At 31.9% G+C, this 23098-nt stretch overlaps 1 protein-coding gene across 1 annotated transcript in view; it reads right to left on the bottom strand.

Annotated features, from left to right (window-relative positions):
- LOC124369142 (plexin A3) overlaps positions 1–23098 on the bottom strand; it is a 141074-nt gene that overhangs the window by 39887 nt on the left and 78089 nt on the right. Inside the window, 7 exon segments of the mRNA XM_046826919.1 lie at positions 365–496; positions 867–1075; positions 4300–4462; positions 6262–6391; positions 8268–8368; positions 9717–9845; positions 11402–11584. Coding sequence (XP_046682875.1) covers positions 365–496; positions 867–1075; positions 4300–4462; positions 6262–6391; positions 8268–8368; positions 9717–9845; positions 11402–11584 — 1047 coding nt within the window.

The raw sequence follows: 23098 nt of genomic DNA, 5'->3' as shown, positions 1-23098 counted from the left end.
CTGTAAAAAAACACCATAATAGTATTATTATCAACACGAGAATACTTTATGCATATTTATGATCAATAGTTATATAATGATATTTCCTGAAAACCGTTTATTCGCTAATTTTAGATGCATTCAGCAACAATAATGTTAATTTATGAATTTTTAAAACTGATTGTGTAATTAAAACCGCTTTGTAAAACAGATGAAAGCACATTGATTAATTGTACAATATAGAATATATAGATTTTGAAAACAAAACAAAAAATAACAGGATTGGGTAATTTCTAATTCCTTATATTTTTATTTTGCAATACCTTTAAATTTGTACCGTTATCACAAAATCACCCTGTAATGTACCTATGTAACCCAAACTTACCCCAATTATATGGACTTTGACTCTGAGACTCTTCTTGAGTCCTGACGACACAAGAATCTCAGTAGAACCTCCAGATGTGGCATTGATAGTTGGGCAGAATCCTGGCCCACTGCGGTAACTCGGCCCTATCCTCTGAAAGACACAATAGACATAATTAACAACCAAGAAAATTAACTATTTCAAATAGCTATTAAATCATAGTGGCTCACCATGAGCTCTGAGCATAACACAGTTACAAATACTAAAAAATGACTAGTTGACTGTAAAAGAGTACAAATAAAGAGAGGATGAATTTAGTAATCAATTCAAATTGTTATTATTATACTTTAAACTAAACCATAACACATTTGGATAAGTTTTCATTATGGAACTAAGTAATTTAATTTTAATTAAAATTAAAACTTGACTTTGAATTGTCATTAAAAGTTTATATTACGATAATTATCAATTCGAATGCCTAAAAGAAAACTCAAAGCGAAAGTGTGCCAGCAGGATAACTTACACTGACGCCTGTGACAAGGATGTCGTTACGGCAGTTCTCCGCAGTGTCGTGTGTACACCGGTGGCCGTCCACACACCAATCGCAGGGAAATGATGAGGATACACACTGTGTGCAAGAGCTATACGTGTTGCAGTCGAAAAATGTGAAGTTAGTTGCCACAAAATCTGGTCCGTTAGTCATTCGCACTGACAACTTTGCTGTGAAATGATCTGCAAACATAAAATTGCAACGTTTGTAATTATTTACCAGTGACATATACAATATATATTATATGAAATGTAGTATACATTTTAACCCATTACAGTCCATATTAATACAGATTGTGAACATATTCTGTGAAAGTACTAAGCATACAACAGTGTCCATATGGCTACACTGAGCTGTTACGGGTTAAAACCTTGATGAGATTATACTAAAATAAACAATAAAAACTTATACTCCCCAGTTTTACATTACTAAAAGTAAAAATTGTGTTCTTAAGACAAATTCATTGCTGACTGGAAGTAAATTATGTATTTTTTAAACTAATTAATTGTACGCTCAATACAAAATATTAAATTTAAATACATATGGAGATAGGTATGATTATTTTATTCATGCAGGGAGATATGTTAGATGCATTAACCATATTATCGTCAAATAAAATTTTGCAGTAATAATATTTGGCTTTATTATAAATAAACCCATGGAAATTAAAAGATAAATGTTCAATGATTAATATTAAAAAAAAAATTAAACATTCTATATTTAAGTTATTCCTTTCATATCAAAATTTTCAATTTTACATTTTCAATCTCCATTTTTTTCACATAATTTCCTAATAGACAACATTTGTCAAAAGTCCTTATCATGAATTTTTCTACATAAAAATGTGAGTACCTGTTATTAAACAGAGGGTCTTCTCTGTTTTCAGAATCATTGTTACAAAAGCCAGTAAACAAATAGATATTCATACAATTACTTCTTAGAAATTTGTTGTCCTAAATTGCTTAATGCAGTAAAAATAACTTTATTACCCGTTTTTTACTTTATCAATATCTAAGAGTGAACAATTCGTCTCCAAGAGTATGTTCCACAATACATTTTGTAAAGGTATTACTAAATACAGATACACATTTATGTTTTTGTTACTTTTTTTATTTAGACAAGTAACAGCTTTTAATTAAAATGGTGATACTCTTAAGAAAATTAATATTCTTACAAGTACATAAAAACAAACTTTTTCTATAACCAAATTACCTGTTTTTATTTTGTAAAAAAAAGATTTAGTTCTGAAAACTTTAATAAACTTATTTTTTAAATAATCGAACACTGGACACAAAGTCTTTCCATAGAAATTTTGGACTTAATTTTGCAGTTTTTACTCTCGTAAAACCTAATTTTAAGTTTGTACCATGAAAAACAGTTTCAACATAAATCCCTTTAACCATTGTGTTTTCTTTTGCTTCATGCTTTTGTTTAGATCGAAACAACTCCTATTCATCCAATAAAAACATTAAATTGCCATAAGTTTATACATGTATAAAATGGTACAAAATTAAAATATGAGATATTTTGTAGTTTTTTGGATGGCCTTGGATTAACAACTTTCACCCAAATATTGTGTAATTTAATTAAAGATAAAAATAATACAAAACTTTTGTTACGGTTCAGATTTTGAAGTAAAATAGACATTACCTGAAAATGCAAAAGACGTTTGAGAAAAACTTACCCTTTTCTATTTGTTCACACTTGAGATTTTTAATGAGTTCACAAAACAGTTTTTAGATGTTGACAGTGAAAGATTGAATTTATTTTGATCATTTGTATATAATATTTAGGTTTATCTATATTCGGTTTTGGGTGCTGACAGTGCGAAATGGAATTTATTTTGATCATAAATACATTCTTGAAGCTCTTTTCTTATTGGAAATTAGATATTAATTTAAAACAAACACTCCAATAATATAGGTTTTTTAATTTTTGTGAGGCCTTTCGTACTCAATGAGAACATCTTCACACATATTATCTTCATACCCTGAGTTCTGAAGTTACAAGTATTCAGTTATGTGGGTCTGAAGATGTTCACAATGAGTACAAAAGGCCTCACAAAAATAAAAAACCTATATTATTGGAGTGTTTGTTATAAATTAATATTGATCATAAATGTTGAAATTATTTACACTATTTTTTTTTAAAGGCAGTCTTCTTTATGTATGATTTAACAAACTGGCAACATAAGAAGAAACATCCTTGGAAAAGAAACAGTGTATGCAATTTTATGAGGAATACAAAGTTTATTAATAGTAGTTACAAAGGAGTTTAACTTTACTGTTAAAAAAAAATCAAACTATGCACAAGTACGGAGATTTTACTAAACTGGCACTAATTAATAAAGTTTAACGCAGGACACCAAATTCCAGAAATTTGCAAACCAGATGAAAATGGATGCCTGTGAATTGATGCATTCCTTGCATAATTTTATTTTAAAATATAATAAAATGACATCCTTAAATTATTGGATTTTATGTAATTGCATATAACAATCTAAGTATAGATTTGCAGAAAATACAACTTCATATCATATTAATAAGTCTATAATTAAGATATAATGTTTTTATCAATAAAAATACTCTTCATTTTAAAAATGTTATTAAATTGAACAAAAATATGTTTTGGCATTATGCAATCTTAACAGTGAAACCTCAGAACAAAGTATATAAACAAATAAATAAATATTTACATACTAAGATTTTAATTTTAGTGACATTGAATATATATATATATATATAAAAAAAAAACAGATAAAAATTGCAATTCTGTCCCTAGAATACAAATGTCACATATAATATGTAAGTATGTCTTAATCTTGTCAGAGAAATTATTTGTAGACTGTGAAGATGGCACAATGCTGAAACACATGTCGTGTTCAATTTAATAAAATGTTAAAAATAAGAATAATAGTTTGTGTTTCTTAATCATTACAAAACTGAATTCTTTGATCACAGTTTCACCCCATCTTATGAATCCCCACTTCCGTGGCACTTAAAATTTTGAATGTAAAACCAAACCAAGTGGCACCACCTTAAGTACTCATGAAAGAAAATAAGTTAAAAGTATCTATCACATTCTAGTACAAAATGGTGGCAGATTAAAATTTAAAATAAATATTAGATTAATTAAAAATATACAAAAATATGACTAGATTTTCAAATGTGTCATATTAGAAATTCTTTTAGTGTGGTTTACAAATCTGGAACATTTTCACAAAATGTGATTCTGTGAAATCTTAATAATTTCAATGTGGCTTGTAGAGTTATAAGGATTATTTGTTGCTTTATTAGCGAAATATAAGATTTAATGTAAAATTAATTTTCTTTAATTCCTCCTTCAGCATAAGTTAACCACTATAGTTTTGACTAATAGTATCTTTAGACAACACTACGGTACTCACGTTGGCCCTGTGGAATGGAAGGCAGTAAGTCAGTGCGTGGTGTGGTACAATTCACTCCATACGGCTTGCGAGTGGCGTTAGTTGTCAGTGACTTGTCTAGGGCTGTGAATGCACACTGGAACTGCCCTGACAGGGTGGGCAAGTTGTCTATTACTAGCTCCAGCTGCAACAGTGCATCGTCCAAAATTGAGTATTACAATAATATAAAAGAAACATGCATTTGCACTGTAAGGAAAGAACTGTACTCTTTGCCTAAATAAACAAGTGTTATTCAATTCAGTCTCCATTAGCACACTACATTTTACAATAGTTACAATTGTAACATAAAATAAGTGCTTTGCCATTTAAATAAAAAATAAAACTATATATTTTCTGTCTAATACTAAACTGGTTATGGTGGCTAGTAAATACTTTATATTTTAAATTAATAATACAATGAAATTTACAATGATTTAAGTTATTTACAATTAAAAATTATTGGTACATTATTAATTAGTAAATGTATTTATGTTTAAGGATTGGCCTAGTGCTTTATAGTTTGTACATAGGGCAGCCAACCAAGAGTCAAAATCTACAAAGGTAACAGTTATTGCAGAGGTTCACTACCTTCATTTATTTTATTTTCTTACTTGTTCACAGGTTTTTATTAATATTTCCTTCATATTTAATTGGAGGCATATAATAGTATTAAAACTCAAAAATAAAATGTGTACAAATATAATAGTCTCCTATAATAATAGCATATAATATCCTATGGTTTTTTTCTGAATCCTTATAAAGGTTTTGTAAATCTACTCAAACTTTTCTTATTCTTATTCTCCATTGTTCACAAATTTGTTTCATTAACTAATTCATAACATTAAAATTTTAAAGTTCAGATAGTATATTAATAATGTAAACAAATAAGTCATATTGCTTTTATGTAAACTGCGCTAAAAGAATACAATTTCTCCAAACAAGATGTTATCAATTTTATTTGATTAAAGTTTGATCAAATAGGCTCATGAAATGGTAAAAATATTCGAGGTATAGCTATGTTTTTTAATTTAATAATGTCACAAATATTGCTGGGTGAGATTTAAAATAACAACGATTAACAATTATTAAAACTAAAATAAAACCACCAGTAATTTATGTCAGACTACTAATCTCAAATACAATATGACATAAAATATTTGTAGAATAAACAATCAGAAGAAATAACTACTAAATGTTTGTGTCAAGAAATGCAAGAATTATATTGACAAACAAGAGCTTGGAACTGGCCAGGTGCTTTGCTGCACAACGCTTTCTGTCATGGTTTACTAATGGATTAATATTGCAATATCGCTGGAGCCGGGATTGTCCCGCTTAGGTGTATTGGCCCATACCAACAAATGGAATCTGATCTAAACTAAAAGATCAACTACCTGATAACTTTGAATACAAAACTGATTCATTCCCATCTAACAGCTTATGTTGATTAACTGTACAGGCTGACTGAGAATTCCTTTACAACAGTAATATACACATGTGTTGGTATTACATAATATCTTGTTTATATAACATGTATTGTTCTTTATACAATTTAAAACACAGCACAATTAACATTTTTATTTACCCCACAACATTATCTTTACTTGTATAAATTTTAACAGTATAAAACGTAAAAGAGTATTGTTGTTAGGATAATGTTCAGCCAACAATAAAATTATATTTTTAAACTTTCTCAGAATAACTCAATACATTTGCTTGTATCTATATAGCTTGTATATAAATATTTCGATTTGTGCTCACAGCAACAGCATATTACAACAATATAGTATACATATATATTTTATAATTTTCTTATTTGTATAGCTTAATCAATAAAAATTTAACTTATTTCATCAAGAGCTTTTATGAGTTTACTTAGGTTGCTACAGATTTGATACTCAATTACAAGAAGTAAATTTTAAAGTGGATAGAGAATGCCACACATACTGTTCTGGCAGTTGTGCGTTGAAGCTGGTTAGGATTCACTGTTGTGATAGTAGTACAACGTCCACTCTTGTATGAGATCCAGTACAGCGCGTCCTTAGCAGCATCTTGGCAGTCACTCCGGAGACTGCATCTGTTACAACCATTTATTTTCAGATATTTATCACACTTTAGATACAAAATAGATAACATTAAGAAGGTATTTCATTTACTAATTTGAATATAAGCTTTCAACATCAAGCTCACTTGAAGGTAACAGTGAGGTTTTATTGTTTCCCTTCATTAAGTGTAACATTATATTCGAACAAAACACAAAATTAGAACATAATCATTGAACTACACTCTAAACAGTTACAGGATTGAAATATTTCAATAACAGCTCTAACATGCTGATAAGTGATTTTGTTCTTCAAAATAATTAATATACTATTAACAATTTACAATAACATAAAACTGTGTATTCTGTCATCATCTTCAAGGAATTAAGAATGAAAGGATTGTTTTTTGTTTAAAACTAAACATGTCAGCAAGTCTTCACTTTAACGGCTTCCTGTAAATTATTGAAAGTGACCATTAGCCACTTCAAACAAATGAACCAGATGGCGCTTCCCATTTGACTAATCAATAGATTGAAATATCTGTCTGTATTGATGAGTATGCTCACGCACTTTGTACTGCACCAGCTTTAATATCTTCCACACATTAGCAGAAAAATTGTCTCCTATAATTATGTTGAATACAACTAGAACCATAACTAAACATTGAACAGTATTAATATATTTTTAAAAGATTCAAAAATTCTGTAGCCAGCATTTTGTTTTTAATTTAAAATTAAATAAATAAAATAATAATACTGATGACATTTAATGGAAAAACTAGTTCTTAAATAACTAAAAATGAGTTCCTTTGAATCTATTATAAATATATATATTCCAATAAAATAAAGTAGTGCCAAATTAAATTACTGCATCCAATTTGAAATGTTCTTACAAGGTTTTGTATCTACAACATTATATTTAAAAAGATGAATACCATAAAATCAGTCATTGAATGAATACAAAGTAAAAATAATATAAATATTGAAGCAGAGTTCTAAATAAATTCAGGGTTTAGTGATTAATACATGAATATTTAATAGGTAATTTAGATCATTTTAAGTAATTATTGTGTGTAATTTATATATAAAATCCTCTTCTACACTATTAAGAAATATATTTTTTATAATTATTATGTTTATTTAAATATTAATATTGTAATACTAAAAATATTTTATTATACTTATTTGTTTTGATTGAAAAAATAATATGTGGTGAGATATATAACGAATTTTAATTAAGGTATTCTCTAAAATGTCTTGTAGAATTAGTGTTAGTTTTTGTCAATGACATTTGGTGAGTTTGGTGCAATAAAATACAATATATCTTCTGTTTTTGCCACAATAAATATAAACTATGATTTTTTTATTAAATATCACTTTAAATTTTAAACTTATTTTTTTCAGAACTCATAAGTACAACTAATATTTTAAAAATGCATATCATCCCTTTACGTACACATTTACTCTCACCTTGATATAAAGAAGAGGCCACACATAAATAAATGGGGTTCTTCAGTGTTGAGTTTTGTTTTTAGGAATTAACTAAAAGCACTTTTTAAAATGTTTTAATAGAGGGAGACTGCCATGTTACTTAACACATTAAGCCACCTCAGACCTCTCCTTGGTCACATAATGTTATCCTTCCCCATGCCAATTAAGTCATTTAAAAAAGGTTTAGAGATTTGGTGAGGATGTTTTCATACAAATGATTCGAGAAATATTCTCCAGTAGTATGTAACCTAATTTCTTCAAAACTTCCATCCTACTTGTACTCAAACATTCTAATGAATTGGCTAACAGCATCTCTATTAATATAAGCATCCCTGTTGTAAATAGATTTATGGAGAGACCATGCCTAACAATCATTAGAAACATTTAGTAAGACAATAGGAATTATGTTCGAAGTACTAACTTGTTCTCCAGTGAGCACCATCCACAGTATGGGTCCTTGGCTCCCAAGCAATCCCAGCATGATTTGTAAACATTACATTCTTGCACCTTCACTTTAGACACCTGTCACAAAACATATTCTTTTATACATCTTATCTTTTACAGTTAAAAGTAATATATTTATATAGAACTTTCAACACAAAAACATTAACCAAACGATTTTTTCTGAGGAAAATAATTGTGTCCTTTAATTTTCCCTTTGATAATAGGAGGATTCCTATGGTGCAAACTCAGCATTATTGCTTGTTGTGCTACCCCCAGAAACCAGAAGAATGGGAAAAAGGAAAGAAGAGGGATAAGAAAGGGGCAGTCTGATTGCATCTTTGTCATCAAAGTGTAAGGTGGGGACATCATCTTGAACCAGCAGCTGATTCTGACACCTTCAGATACTTTTGAAGACACAAAGCAACCCCCCCCCCCCTTATATGGTTTCCCTTTCAAACCATTAACATTAACCCTGTCACACCAAACTTAGGAAGGGAACCAGATAACCCATTATTTCCTACATACAGAATAACCACTGATTGCCTGATACATGCTAGAGGATGCAACCCCTCCAGTTTCATCATAAACTCAGCTCCACGCTAGAGCCCAGAGTTCATAATCCCCCATCTATTGTGTGAAATACATTAAACTCTTTCCATATCACCCAGTTAGGATTTCAATGGGTATACAGTGTCCACTCAATAGATCTGACAATCTAAACAGGTGGCCGCTCTGTCGCCCAGAATGGGGCCGGCAACTTGAAATCCCGGTAAAAAGCCAAAAAAATCGATAAAAATGGCTAAAAACCATTTTAAATATGTTGTACAGGCCCCTGCTGTACTTTGGAAGGGTTTTTGACTACTTTTTATTTTTCACTCTTAGGACAAATATACTTTGTTTCTCTCTATTATCAAAGCTGGCATTCATTTTATAATGATTATTGTGTTTAAGTGAAATTGAAGTAAGCATTATAAAAATCAGTAACATCCTCTTACTATTCTCTTAAGTCATGACATTTCAGTAGGAGGTATGTTCTTTAAATGTTTAAAAAAGTACCATTGCAATTATTTTAACATTTCATAGATATTATTATTTTAAGATCTTATTGTTCTTGCATGACATACTTAGGCCACCTCACTGTTTGGAACAATTGGTATGTTCAAGAGTGGTGATTCAATCATATTAGTGAAAAGTGGGAACCTCAATTAAAAATATTTTTTAAACCATTGCACCAAAAGTTATCAACAGGAAGTTGTATATTACTCTTTTCTTAACCATATTTCATATAATATTAATTATATGGCAGTTTAACTGTGGTGATTAACCTTCAAAATTCATTTTGTGAATCTGTGAATCAATGGTAACAATTTACATTATATCATTCACATCTTTCAGATACCAACTTCTATTACATGTTACTACTTACCTTCTTCTCCGTCATGACGTAAAGGTGTAAGAGCTGGTTGTCAAATCTCAGGTCTGGATTGACTGGAGAATTTTCAACCACAGGCAGATCTCCATACTCTAATGCTAGTTTTGAGCTCTCCACCACAATCTAAAAATGACATGAAATTAATTTCTTTCATTTACAAACGACCAACTCATTAAATTCAAAAATATAAGAAACCTGTTTTATTTAAACTAAATTAGTGAATATCTTCATTTATGTTACAAAAACTAAAAACCTACTTTAACAGAACTTGTATTTATTTTCTTCTTCAGGTGTCAAACCCTAAAACATATTGTTATATATAATAAATGCATCAGTGGTTCAATACTTGAAGAAGAGAGCAATTGCAAATATCTGAAAGCCTGTGTTACAATGTTAGTGACAAAACAGTAGCAAACACCCTTAATTTTGTTTATGTTCAAATCAAAAACCGTTAAGTCATGAACTTTAAAGTAACATCATTATAAACTAGCTGTACATTCCTAATTTTCATGTCATTACAATTAATTGAGATCAAAGTATTTATGTGATTTGAGTAAACATTCTTCACATTTTACTAGCTATAAGCTTGTTACCGTAACACAAACATACAGGGTGTCAATTAAGTCTGGAACCTCTTTTTTAATTTTTTAACCATAATAGAAAGAAATACCAAAGTTCACACATGCTTACTGGTGATAGTAACGCACACATCTGCCCAATTACCGACCGGATAATCCCTTTAGGGGACAACTTGACCTATGCTGCTATTTATGAATTTTGTCTGACTCCTTGTGGACCGTCCCCCAAAGGGATTATCTGGTCGGTAATTGGGCAGATATGTGCGTTACTACCACCAGTAAGCACGTGTGAACTTTGGTATTTTTTTATATTGTGGTTTAAAAATTAAAAAGAGGTTCCAGACTTAATTGACACCCTGTATGTGCTGATTTTGTAGTTAAAGCTTAAGCGCAGGTAGTTATATTAGTAATGCCTTTTTTTAATGAGCAGCAATGTTATGTCCATTGGGACCCCAATAGATATATAATTCTTGATAACACCATTATTTTAAATTCCTGAAAATTTCTTATAGAACAAAATTTAAATAGTATAATTCTGTAATGCAACATATCTATTTTAGTTGCACACCTCGGCATGTCCTTCAATAATTTAAGGGGACAATAAAGTAGCTTTCACTTCTGTGGGTGAAGAAACGTTCACTAATATCACAAATTCAACTTACCAGAACCCCTCAAGCAGGACACAGTCCAGTTCCATATACCTCTCTTTCCAGGAAGATGAACTCCTAAGTTAAGACTTATCAGTTGGTCATATCCTGAATCTTAGAAAATGTATCCCCAAACATCCTGACTCTACAGACTATTGGACAAGCCCCTATGCACATAACAGGACTTGGGTTTTGACAGATCTAGTTTTCTTTGAAAACTAAGAAACTACCAATAGGTGTGCAACCCATCCATCAAATCTGATTTAAAACAACAATAAATCTGTTACCCAGCATTAAACTAGCCCTGAATCAACACCTAGTGACTATCACTCAAATTGTGACTCATAAGCAATTTATATAGGTCACAAAGAAAGTAACATGTATTGATGAAATTCTCCTCTGTTGATTGTAAAATATCACTAAATCGTTACTGGGAAGTAATATTGCTTATTACCTTCTTGAGATGGCCACTGCTGGTTCCCACAAAGACCACGGTGTAGTCGCCTGTGGAGGTGGCAGCAATGGCGGTCAAGTGGTGGTTGAACACGACGACTGGTACAGCAGCCATTGGTGTCTCTCCCCCTAGAGGTGTGTTCACATCCAGCCCACAGAAGTCTTCTCCAATTGTCTGCAGCTTCTGTAACACATCACACCCAAACACATTATTAAATTTGCCGAATTACGGAAAGGCAGAAATACCAGTATATTTATGTTTTAAATTTTGCAAGAATTTTCAAACAGTACTTACCAAGCCAAACAACATACATAGTTTTAAACACATGAATAGTAATATTTTTCCAAATACATACACACACACACACACACACACACATATATATATATATATATATATATATATATATATATATATATATATACAAGAGGTTGTACATATACATGGTGTAAAAAAGTTCCACTCAGGTTTGATAATTCCCGAATGATTACAGGAAAAGCAATAAAGCTTGGTACATCATTACTGCACCTATAAATTTACTTTTTGAAGTAACTACGATTTTTTTGTCATTAAAGGGGGATGACCCGCAAGGAGTCTGAAGGAAATCTTAAATTAGACCATAGGTCAAGTAGTACATCAAATTAAAGGTCTTTATTAGTAGAGTACAATGCCACAAATCAGACCTCAAAAGGTTCACTCTTTAAAAATTATCCTCGTTTAAAATTTGAAACATGTATAATGTAGGTCCTGTTCTAGGTGGTTTAATATTCTTGTCTTGACCCAAGTTGTGAAAGTTAAACTTAGTAAATGAATACTGGACTTAAAAATAGTTTTTAAAGTAGTTATTGACTCTTTACATCAAATATTTTTTGTTTAAAATAATGTATATCTTGGGCTATGCTTACGTTAAATTTTTTTGCTGAACTTCTTGTAGGGCATCCTCTATTGGATTTGAAAAGTCAGTAACTTATCTCAATAACTTAAAAAGTATTAACATGACAAAAAAGGTAGTTACTTAAAAAGTAGATTTATAGGTGTAGTAATGATAAACCAAGTTTTATTCCATTATCTGTAATCATGAGGAAGTTTTTCTACAGCCTGTATATACACAGGGTGTTTCAGGCCACCCAGTCACAATCTCTTGTGGTTGAACCGTTTGGCACAGAGAAATGCAATAAACCGTAACCCTAATAAATCTAGCGAGCACATGCATGTGTGTGTGCGTGTGTGTGTGTGTGTGCGCGCGTGCGCGTATTGAGAGACAGCACACTAATAAATTTAACTGATAAAACATAACCTTAAGATGGAATATTTTGAACGTACAGTTTATTATTATAATAATTATTTAAATTTGTCCCATCCATAACAGTTTTAGAAGTCTAATGCAAAACATAATATTGGTAAAACCGATTGAGTTTCCAATTATTTATAAAATCCTCATTTTCCAAACACATCTATAAACATTATTAACTATATTACTTTTATTAATTTTTCATTTTAGATGACATGAAATAGATTTCTTAATGGTACTACCCTACCATTAAAATGCCTCCAAATCACATTTCAATATTTTGCCATAGAATAAAACTTATAACACTACAAATAAGGCTATATTTGAGCAAACATTTTTGGATTTCGAACGTAGATTAAACTCTACTCATAAGAAATTTTAACATTTTTTAGTATTGACTATATTAAGTTGATGAAATGTTTCAGCCTTTCGACATAAGATTTTCTGTGGGCAGTTAATTGCTGATCACTCTATACACAGCATCCCTAAAATCCAATCAAGATGTGGCTATACTGGCTGGCAGTTATCTTGATTTTAGCCCCATGAGAACAATGTTAAACCTCAATCATTTTTATGGCCTTATAATTAATACTCATACAATCAATTTTCGTTTTTGCTATATAATTAATTGTTTAAATATTCAAAAAGTACTGTATACTTTTAAGAAATGAAACGAAAAGGCGCGTTTGGATGCCTATTAATTTTATCTTTAAAATGAAACAACTCTCTGATTCTGCCATCAATAACAAGGGCTTAAACGTGTTCGGGGTTTAAATTGTTAATTGGGCATTTTTACTGTAATTAACATTATAATATTATTAAGATATTTTAAGTACAATATTTTCCCACAAGGATAGACATTACCGCTCTGTACATAATACTGTGCATGTTAAGCCCGGAGTAAAGAGCAAACTTAAGGACTCTGTAAATCCACTCCCGCACCCAATCGTCCATGCTACTCCGCTGATGATGCTCTAAAAAGGCACGTCATACAAATTTATAAATCTTACAATTAAAAATATTTGCCACAATATTGCCACAGTTCCTCGAATTGCTGTGACCCCATTCACAGTATTTGTGACTAACAAATTGTATCACACTGTATGTGACCCGTGCTACCTGTGTAGCATAAATTAGCGTCATCAAAAAAAAAGAAGTAATGCGGTAGTGAAAATCTCGATCATCTCGATCGTACTAAAAATTATTATACAAATATATTATTTTTACATGAGTTCAGGAATTCAATGTAAAAGTTCAAATACTACAATCAAACTAAATACAATTTATTGATTTACTGTTTACTTCACAGTAGTTACAACGTAAACAATAAAAAAATATTTTCGTTGGTTGAGTAATTCCATGAATGAGAAAGAGGTTGTGTCACTCGCGAGTTATGTCAAGCAAATCAGCGGGCCCGTAGAAAACTAACGGTGTTGTCGGTCTCCGGCCCCGCGACCGTGCTATTCTCTCGGTTTGACTGACACCGGCAAAACTGACAACCTGACAACCGTTGTGACAAGAGTCTGTGATTGTTAGTCGAATCACGGACTACAGGCCGAAAATATGCACGAGTCAAAGTAGAGTGCGGAAGCTGGTGTCGAACATTACTAGCCGTTATAACTTTGTACGCAGTCTACAATACTTCACAAAAGTACGCAATTAAATTATCTTGCTTACTAGCAAAGTATAAGGTAATGTACGGCGCACGTTAAGTTACCCTAACTACAATTACTAGTTTGTTTGGCAAAAATCTATATACGGCGCTGGGTGTCATCAGTACAACTCTACAACAGAAATCGCTTTACAAACAATTCAACAAATGAAGTAGTAAAATAATTAATTGTTGGTACTCTCTCTCGCCGGTTACGACATGCGTACCGTGGTTGTCTGAACCAACGGATTTGTTACCACTTGATGAACGAAATCGCACGGCAGTTGGATGTTTGAGTTAAAGGTCAAATAAAGGAACGGTAGAAATCGTTTTGAAAAAAATATGAAATTGTTCTCCTTTCTCGTACTGGTAACAGTAGACTTCAGTGTGGAGGCAGAGACGGCAATGTGGCATCGCGAGTAAGTAGTTGGAGTCGACTTCCTGCAGTTTACTCCAATTGAGCCATACACTCACAATTGTTACTGACGAATCATTTCCTCCAGCTATCTCGTGCTCAGTTGCAGCAATAAAGAAGGTTTGCGATTATTACGTTCTGATTGAATGTATAACGAATAGTGTAGACAATAATATTTTGTATAGTAACTGAAAAGTGACATAAAACTTTCTCCGGATTTCTTGTTACTGACCAATTATTTTTCTTTAAACCAGATTTTAATTTTCTGAGGTGAGACTAGCATTTATACTCAAGAAATCACAAATTAGATTATCACGACAGCACAATAGTCTATATATTAAAATGAAATAAAGACATACTAATGTGAAATCAAAATAGATAAATAGTTCTTGTATACGCTACGATAACATAATGTAATTAACTGCCAATGAATTCGCTAACCTGTTTGAATAGGTAATACCACAGTCCACTAGATTACATTCTAGTACAGTCAAATGAATACATTACACGCACAACTGCAGGTACCAGAGAACGTCCAATCTAATCAATCACACTGATTACCCACAATAACATTTTTGTGTGACAGGATTTTAAAAGTTTGTCATTTCAAAAATGCTATTAATGATTTTGTATTTATATGAACATTTCAAAATTAGACAACATTGGGCGCCATTTAAAATTCCGAGCTTTAGAAACATATTAAACGAACCCTATTACATACTACTAAGAATTGTCCCTAAGCTGAAGGGACTGAGACCTGGGGTTTACTGTAGTCAATGCCCCCCCCCCCCCCCAAAGGTTAACATACCGTCACAGGTAATTTACTCATCAGATTTGCTGGCACATTATTAAAGTGAATTCATATAGTTAGACGATAGCTGACTTTCCAGGAGAGGAATTCAATTTACAAGTGGTAAAAAAACAAAAAAAGAGTGACAATAGTTCTGTCACTGTGTTTAGAACACATTACAATGAACAGGTCAGTCGAGATCGAGACGGCTGGTAATGATTCAAGAAAAACTCGGGAACATAGGGAGAGAGATCATGTAGGCGGAAACAAAACAAAAATGGACATTAAACTAATAATTAAGAAAAATTACAGAAATTTATCGCCCATAGTAATAGGGATTTCTGATTCACTGTGTGCCGCTACAGCTGGAATGAATGAGCATAAGTCGATAAAACTTTAACATTCTTCATACGAATTAGAGGAGTATTTGATGCACGTGCACAGACTGTGCGTTGAAAAGAGGAAAGGGAATAAAATCCCATAGGGAATGAATGATACATACACAAAGAAAGACAAAATTAAAGAATAGATTTTACTAATAATATCAGAAAATCAAGAGCGGTGATGTTTGAAATAAGTATAAAGGAACATGGTGTGATGTAGAACACGTTCTTCCAGGGATAAAAATTATTTCGGAACTTGACAAACGGTGTGATGAAAATGAGAGAAAAGATTCCACTAAATCAACCTTGGTGACAGAATCAGTACTCTATCACAGGAAATGGAAATGACTAAGTGATGCATGAATAGGAATTTTTCCGAACAAGTAAGAACAATGAATACATTTGTTACCAGTATCCACAGTGCTTTCCAGCACCAATTAAAAATTAAATAGATTCAGCAATGAACAAATTAAATCGATAGCTCTTAGAATTACAGTATACACTGTACACACTCGTATATGTCCGTACACTATGAAAGCAAATACTCATCACATAAATCAAGATATGTATATCAAAAGACTTTTACGAGAGTATTGTGTATCGCCTACAATGAAACTTCCTCTAACTTAACATTTAGGTTAAGTTACATGTGTTATTTCTTAAAATTAAATAAATGAATATAAAATCGTGCATTACAAAAACTGGATTATAGTACTTGTACTGCTCTGAAAAACCTTAATGATTTTGTTAATCGTAAAAAGATAAAAAATAGTTTACTATTGTGTGTATATCCTATTTTTATCTCGTTGTGGTACCTTACTTTTTAACCCTATTGGATCCCTATGGTGCTGATGTATTTAAATGGTTTTAGAATTCAATCAAGTCGATGTAACCACACCTAAGAGAAAAATAAGTAAGGGTAAAAAATGTAAAGAGAGATATAACATTTTCTCAAAAAGCGAGGTGTGCCTCAGGAGAATTGTCTCGGTCTGCTCTGCTTTACTTGATTTACACTCTGATTTTATTTATTAGGTATTTGCAATTTAAACAGACCACTTTTGCGCATAAGTTTACCACGAACGAGGTTATCTTGATTTATAAGACTATTAATTGTTCAACTAAATTCCTGTCTCGAGAACATCGACAATTGTCGGTTGACAATGAATAGGCTTAAACCAAAAGTAGCGATGTTAAAATTCCAGAGAATTTTAAATCGACAAAATATTCCTAGGAAATATTACCGGCAAATATTCTCAAAACTCATAAATTCCAGAGTTTTTATGATTAATTAGCAAGATAGCACCGTAAATTAATGGGTAAAGGCAAAATCAAAAAGTACATTCGTATAAAACACAGCAGGATGGATTATCATTTAGAGGTGCCAAATTATGTGATAGCGAGACTGGTATGAACAATAAATCACACAGGAACTGCCCAGATACGTAATCCAAATTCTGCGGCCAAAAAGTTCATATTTTCAAATCTCGACTGCCACCTCACTTGCAGTCGTACATTTTCATTTTTCCTCTCTCTTAGGACAAGAAGCTTATAAATTGCACCTAGTCCTATAAGGACCTTCGCGCTGCTTCCGGAGTGACATAATAATCTGTATGGGTAAGGTTGGTGGTAGGGGCCACCTTCTATCGAGATCCACGATGAAGAATTTAGGGCACCAATCTCAAGCCATGTATGCACCCTCGGCAGAAAGGGAGGCAGGCTCTGAAACAGCCTCTGCAGTCACAACAGGCAGGAGGTGGCACACCCTTATGTTGAGGCTAGCAACTACCTTGGACACTTAGGGAACGTACCCTACCAACTCCCACAGTAGACTAGACCTATCGAATTACCTTTGCACCCCAGAATCTCGACAGTTGCGGTTAGTGATGTGCCGCTGCTGGACATCCATAAGGTTGCCCAGATTTAAGTGACACATCGGTTTTTGCTGTGCCCAGTGGTAGGTTCAACTGGAAGGTATAAACTAGCAAGAATTTATTCCTACTAGGTACCTTTCCGTTTAGTGTGCAGCTGAATCATTGTACTGATATGCGAATCTGACTGTGATAACTGGTATTAACAATGAATCACACAGGAACTGCAGAGATAAGCAAACCCAAGTCAGCGGCCAACAAGATCACGTTCTCAACTCTAATGTTGTTTTGTCTTTGATTTCTGGCTTAGTCATATGTGATACAATTTCCAAACAACATATTTCGAAAATGTGATATTAAGAAACTTCTGCATCAGTCACGCATTTGTTACAATTAGATCGTCTTTAATTACCGACTGAGATGTAAACTGAAATATTGTAACATATATTTTAGTTTGTCTGAGGGAGAAGACAAAGGCTGTACTAGATACCCGTAAAGACAAGAAAACAAAGCAATCTACGATAAGGTATCGCCTGAGAGTGTAATCAGCTGGGGAAAATAGTCAATGATTTGTTCTATAACGAATTTTATGTTTTTTTATAGGTTTTGCTAGTACTTCTCATTATTACTAATAGTAATAATACTACTCGGAGGCTTCTTGTACTTGCTATAACAAAAGGAGAGCGCATCCGATATTTGCTTTATATAACATTAAACTGCGTCCTACAAAGCGTGAAAATGCGTCAACGATATCGTGTTGATACTACTCATTACGTAATCTCGTTTACTCATACACCGTATATACTATACAGTACACTATACGTTGTGTTGGACAATAACCAGAATAACTTACTAAGAATAAATCATGTGGAAATATATTTTTGGTCCACTTGTTAAGAGAAGAACGCCCAAAAGTCAAACCACTCGAGGCCGTTGTCGATGATATCACACAATTATCCGCTAGTGTTAAGCACAGTATTTCGTGCAGAGAAAGAACCCCTATACTTCAAATGTATGATCAAAGCTTTCAGAGTGCAACCACAGACGACACGACTCGGTAAAAAGGATTTCTTTGGTCTAAACAACTTAACATCATTTTGTCACGTATCCAAACAAAGTTTTGACGTCAACACTTCTTCACTTTCATTTTCCTCTTCGTTGAACCCGGTTTTCTCATTATTTACAAGTTCACGTTCACTTTTCTGTATTACTGTATAGCTTCTGAATAGATACAAAATACTACAGAAAATGTACGTTTATCAGTGGGAATATAATTTCATAAATTACTACGACGCCAGTTAGAAAACACCAAGTTGTCTTGAAAAAAAAAAACTATTTAAAATTTAATAACTTAAATGATCAAGTTAAATTTAAGCCACATCTGTTTTTTTTTTTTTCATTAATCTTAAGGTTTGTAGAAACATTGTTGAAAATTTGAACGACATTCAAATGTGATGGCTACTAAAACAGCATATTCTGAGACACCTAATAATTTGTACATATATTTTCAAGCGAAATTATTCTACGCCAAATCAACCCATGATCTAAGCCTTCGCACGTGATTGTATTCTATGGCTTATAACAATCACTTTTAAGTTAAACTCTTGAGACTAGGCATCCGCTGAAAAATCTACCAGTTCTGACAAATTTTATAAAACTCCAACTTTGTATTTTAACAAAACATAATTGATTTGTAAATATAAAAAGCGTATTAGAATCGAAATATTGAAATCATACCTAAAAGATCTGCTCACAATGGGTTGGTACTGAATTCACTATATGTTTATAGTGGTGAAGAGTGAAATAAAAGACTAAAGCTTAATTAATCGTGAAAAATGTATATAGCGTTCATTTTAAGATATATCAACAGAGTACAGTATGTTTATTATATACCAGTGCACACCAATGCTTGATATAAAATTATGTTGTCTACTTACTATTAAGCGTTGTAGAATAACCTGCTGCTCTATACTAATAATTTTGGAAGTATGTAACGGAACAAACAAAAGAGTTTGATGTCAATATATTTTAAAAGATTAGTTCTTTCATTTGTACAGGGAGTCATACAGACATGCAGCAACTTTAACTTCAAATTGAGGCATTACAGAAATCATTTCTATAGTGAGTGCCATACTGAGCACAAGCAGTGTACACATCATTACAGTACAAATCCCGACTTTTGGTACCGATGTAAAGAAAATTATTACAGTTTGGTGTAACTTTGGTTCAGATCAAAGACAGCCCAGAACTAGTATACCATGATTTTCTATTTAGATCGAATTATGTGGTGGTTTCAAATATAAAAGTCCCAACATTCAATACGCCCTTTTGAGTTGAGCAGTTTTCACAATTCGTTTATGGAAGTGTTAACTCACTTAATATTTTCTTTGTTCGTTATTTAGTTTATATTATAACATGGACAAAAGTTAGACAATGTTTTGCTGTAAGACACTAAACCGTAAATATCAAAGAAATTGATGGTAAATTTTTAAAACAACGGCCGCATCGCCTAGATAGTGAAATCACCTAACCTTAGAGAAGCTACCCTGTAGTAGATACGTATGTCTAATAAATCAGAATGTGTGAACATCAATTATAGCTTTAACTCTTGAATTAATCATTAACTTAACTAAGCGACTCCCCAATTGTAAATAAAAATACAACTGATCAAGAATTACCAACAACAAAAACTGGAAAATATAAGCAGTACAGTATTTTAAATGTAAAGAGATTCAGCAGCAAACGGATTTTAGTGTGATAACCTCAAAATAATTTGTATAAACTAATATACAGCTCAATTTAATAGTATCCAAAAAGCTAGTATTTAATAGTAGTGGTGGGTTTGCTAACGATACTCTTAACGTCCTTACTCAAAAGTTGATCGTAACTCATAAGTAAGAATTGATTGACAAAGTAAGAGTTTAGTATTGGCAATTATTTACCAATAAAAGCAGATAAGTTATATGGAGTAAATGGAAGATTTTCTATTTAAGATTCAATAACATGGCAATCTAGTGAAAAATATCATTACAGTGATGTCATAAGAAGACGTGTTTCCTAAACAGCATAATTTCCAAGATAAAGTGATTAGTCGGTGAGTGGGATTTGATTTTATAATTTCGGCAATTTTTTATAAAACATTGTACAGTCATCAAACCGTGTCGAAGAAATACGAGAATATGACTCCACATATACGAGAAAATGACCACTCAATTCATGCCTGTTCGTAATTTCAAAGTCTGGTTTCCTTTTGTATTATGATTTAAAAACTTTTAAAATGGTATATTAACGAAAAACACATTTAAATATCAGTATCATTTATGTTAAAAGATTTAAAACTATAAACTACAAGCACAAATTTTATCCACGACATTAATGTATTTACAAATATAATTCTTGTCTTAGTCAACTCCAGCCACCGTTCGATTATCTTTGTAAAATAGGGTTTACTTGTGTTTAAATATTGGGCAATTTCTAAAAGCCCGTCTTATCTTATTTTTGTCCGTCAGGTATACTCCATTCCTTACACCTAAAATCACGCCAAACGGATTGTTAAATTCTGACCTCAAATTAGCCATGAAATACCAAGAAAGTAACTTAATTTCTACATGTACATTTTTTGTTTAATCAATTTTAGAATTCTAACTACATTTATTTAGTTGGCTGTACATTGTAAACGAAAACACGAATGTATTTTGCACCAAAGTTCATTTTAACATGTTTTGAATCAAGGTTTATGCAATGCAATGGACTAAAACGGGGCCTCAGCACGTAAGGAAATTTCAGCATACTATGCTTACTTCTTGAGGGGACTGTACAAGAAAAATTTCTTTCTGGGTTTGAAGAACATTTAATCAATACTTTTATAGTTTCAGCCTTTTTACGGCCGGAATACTCAACTCTTTTACGTTTTACTTCCGCTAACCTACCTATATTCAACAGTATTGCTAGTGCAGGGCATTTATGTAACAATATGAATCTTACTATGATCATTCTATCTGTATTCTTGTTATACTGTGTAAATGAGGAGTATATATGTGTGTATTCAGTTTGTGCTGTTGGCGAACTTGTAAAATGGATTTGAAAGTTTGCATGTATAATTTGGAAAATTTTCCAAAAATTAGGAGAGTATCGAAAAGAATTCTAGAAACCTAAGTAGGTACAATTAAATATTGGTAATTCTGTGTTTTCTTCGAGTACAAGTGCTGCTGGACTGTGTCTAGTAAGATTTAGTGGTAGAATTATGAAGGTTAGAGACGGAACAACAATTACAACTACTCGTAAAGTGTGTAAAAACAATGTAAAATACAAGAAGCGTCACCACTAGAAAGAAGCTCAAGAATAAAAAGCTAACAGACAAAAAAAGAAGAATGTGGGACTTACATGTCAGCCGGGAGAGTTTAAGTTAGAATTAATACATGAAATACTGGAATTTCAACATAAGGCAGGATTTTTAAATAAACTTGGTTTTTACTATTTCTAAAAGGTTTGAATTTCCATGTGTTGAGACACAATAAACGCTCTAATATTTGTAATAGTTTATCTCAACTTGGGATTTTTAAGTTTCTTGAATACATTACCTAAAATCTATAGTTTTAGTCCTTAAACTACCTTTAAAATGTTATATTAAATTAAAACTAAATGTTCAAATAGAAAATAAATTGCTGTGTCGAAGCATTGTGTGAAACAAAATAGTACTATACAACACAAATCACCAGTTATCCTTTTGTTTTAAAACATTATGCCAATGCAGTTGACAAAAAATATAGTTTCGTAAGAAATCAAATAAGCTCTCCCCCCTGCCATATAAATTAAGTTAATTTAATTGTTTTTCTCTCCCTTCCTGGGAGAAAGACAAAGTGATTTCTCTTATGAATTTTCGCCCCACAACACACGCATTAAAACGTTAAACTTAAATATAATGTTTTTTCTGTTAATAGCTGTTTATAACGCCAAAACAATTTAAATAAATAATCACGTTATTTGTACAAAACAAAAATATATTAATATCACTTTGTTGAAATAGCGAGTAACATTTGGTTGCTAAATCTGATACAAGACAAACACAGCTATGCCACATTGTTGTTTCACAGTTCCCGTACATAAAGTGCATACGACCTTCAACAATTACTGTTGATATAATTTAGAAGCAAACATTGAATTACGTCAGAATTATAATTCAAAATTACAATTAAGGTATATAAGCCTCATACATTAATTTTTTAGAATGAAAACTATTACAAAATGTTGGTCCTCTATGTTGAATCGTACTCGTTCTCTTACCTTTCGGGAACAACAT

Source organism: Homalodisca vitripennis, chromosome X (assembly GCF_021130785.1).
Source record: "Homalodisca vitripennis isolate AUS2020 chromosome X, UT_GWSS_2.1, whole genome shotgun sequence".
Lineage (NCBI taxonomy): Eukaryota > Metazoa > Arthropoda > Insecta > Hemiptera > Cicadellidae > Homalodisca > Homalodisca vitripennis.
This window is presented reverse-complemented; position numbering and strand designations above follow the sequence as displayed.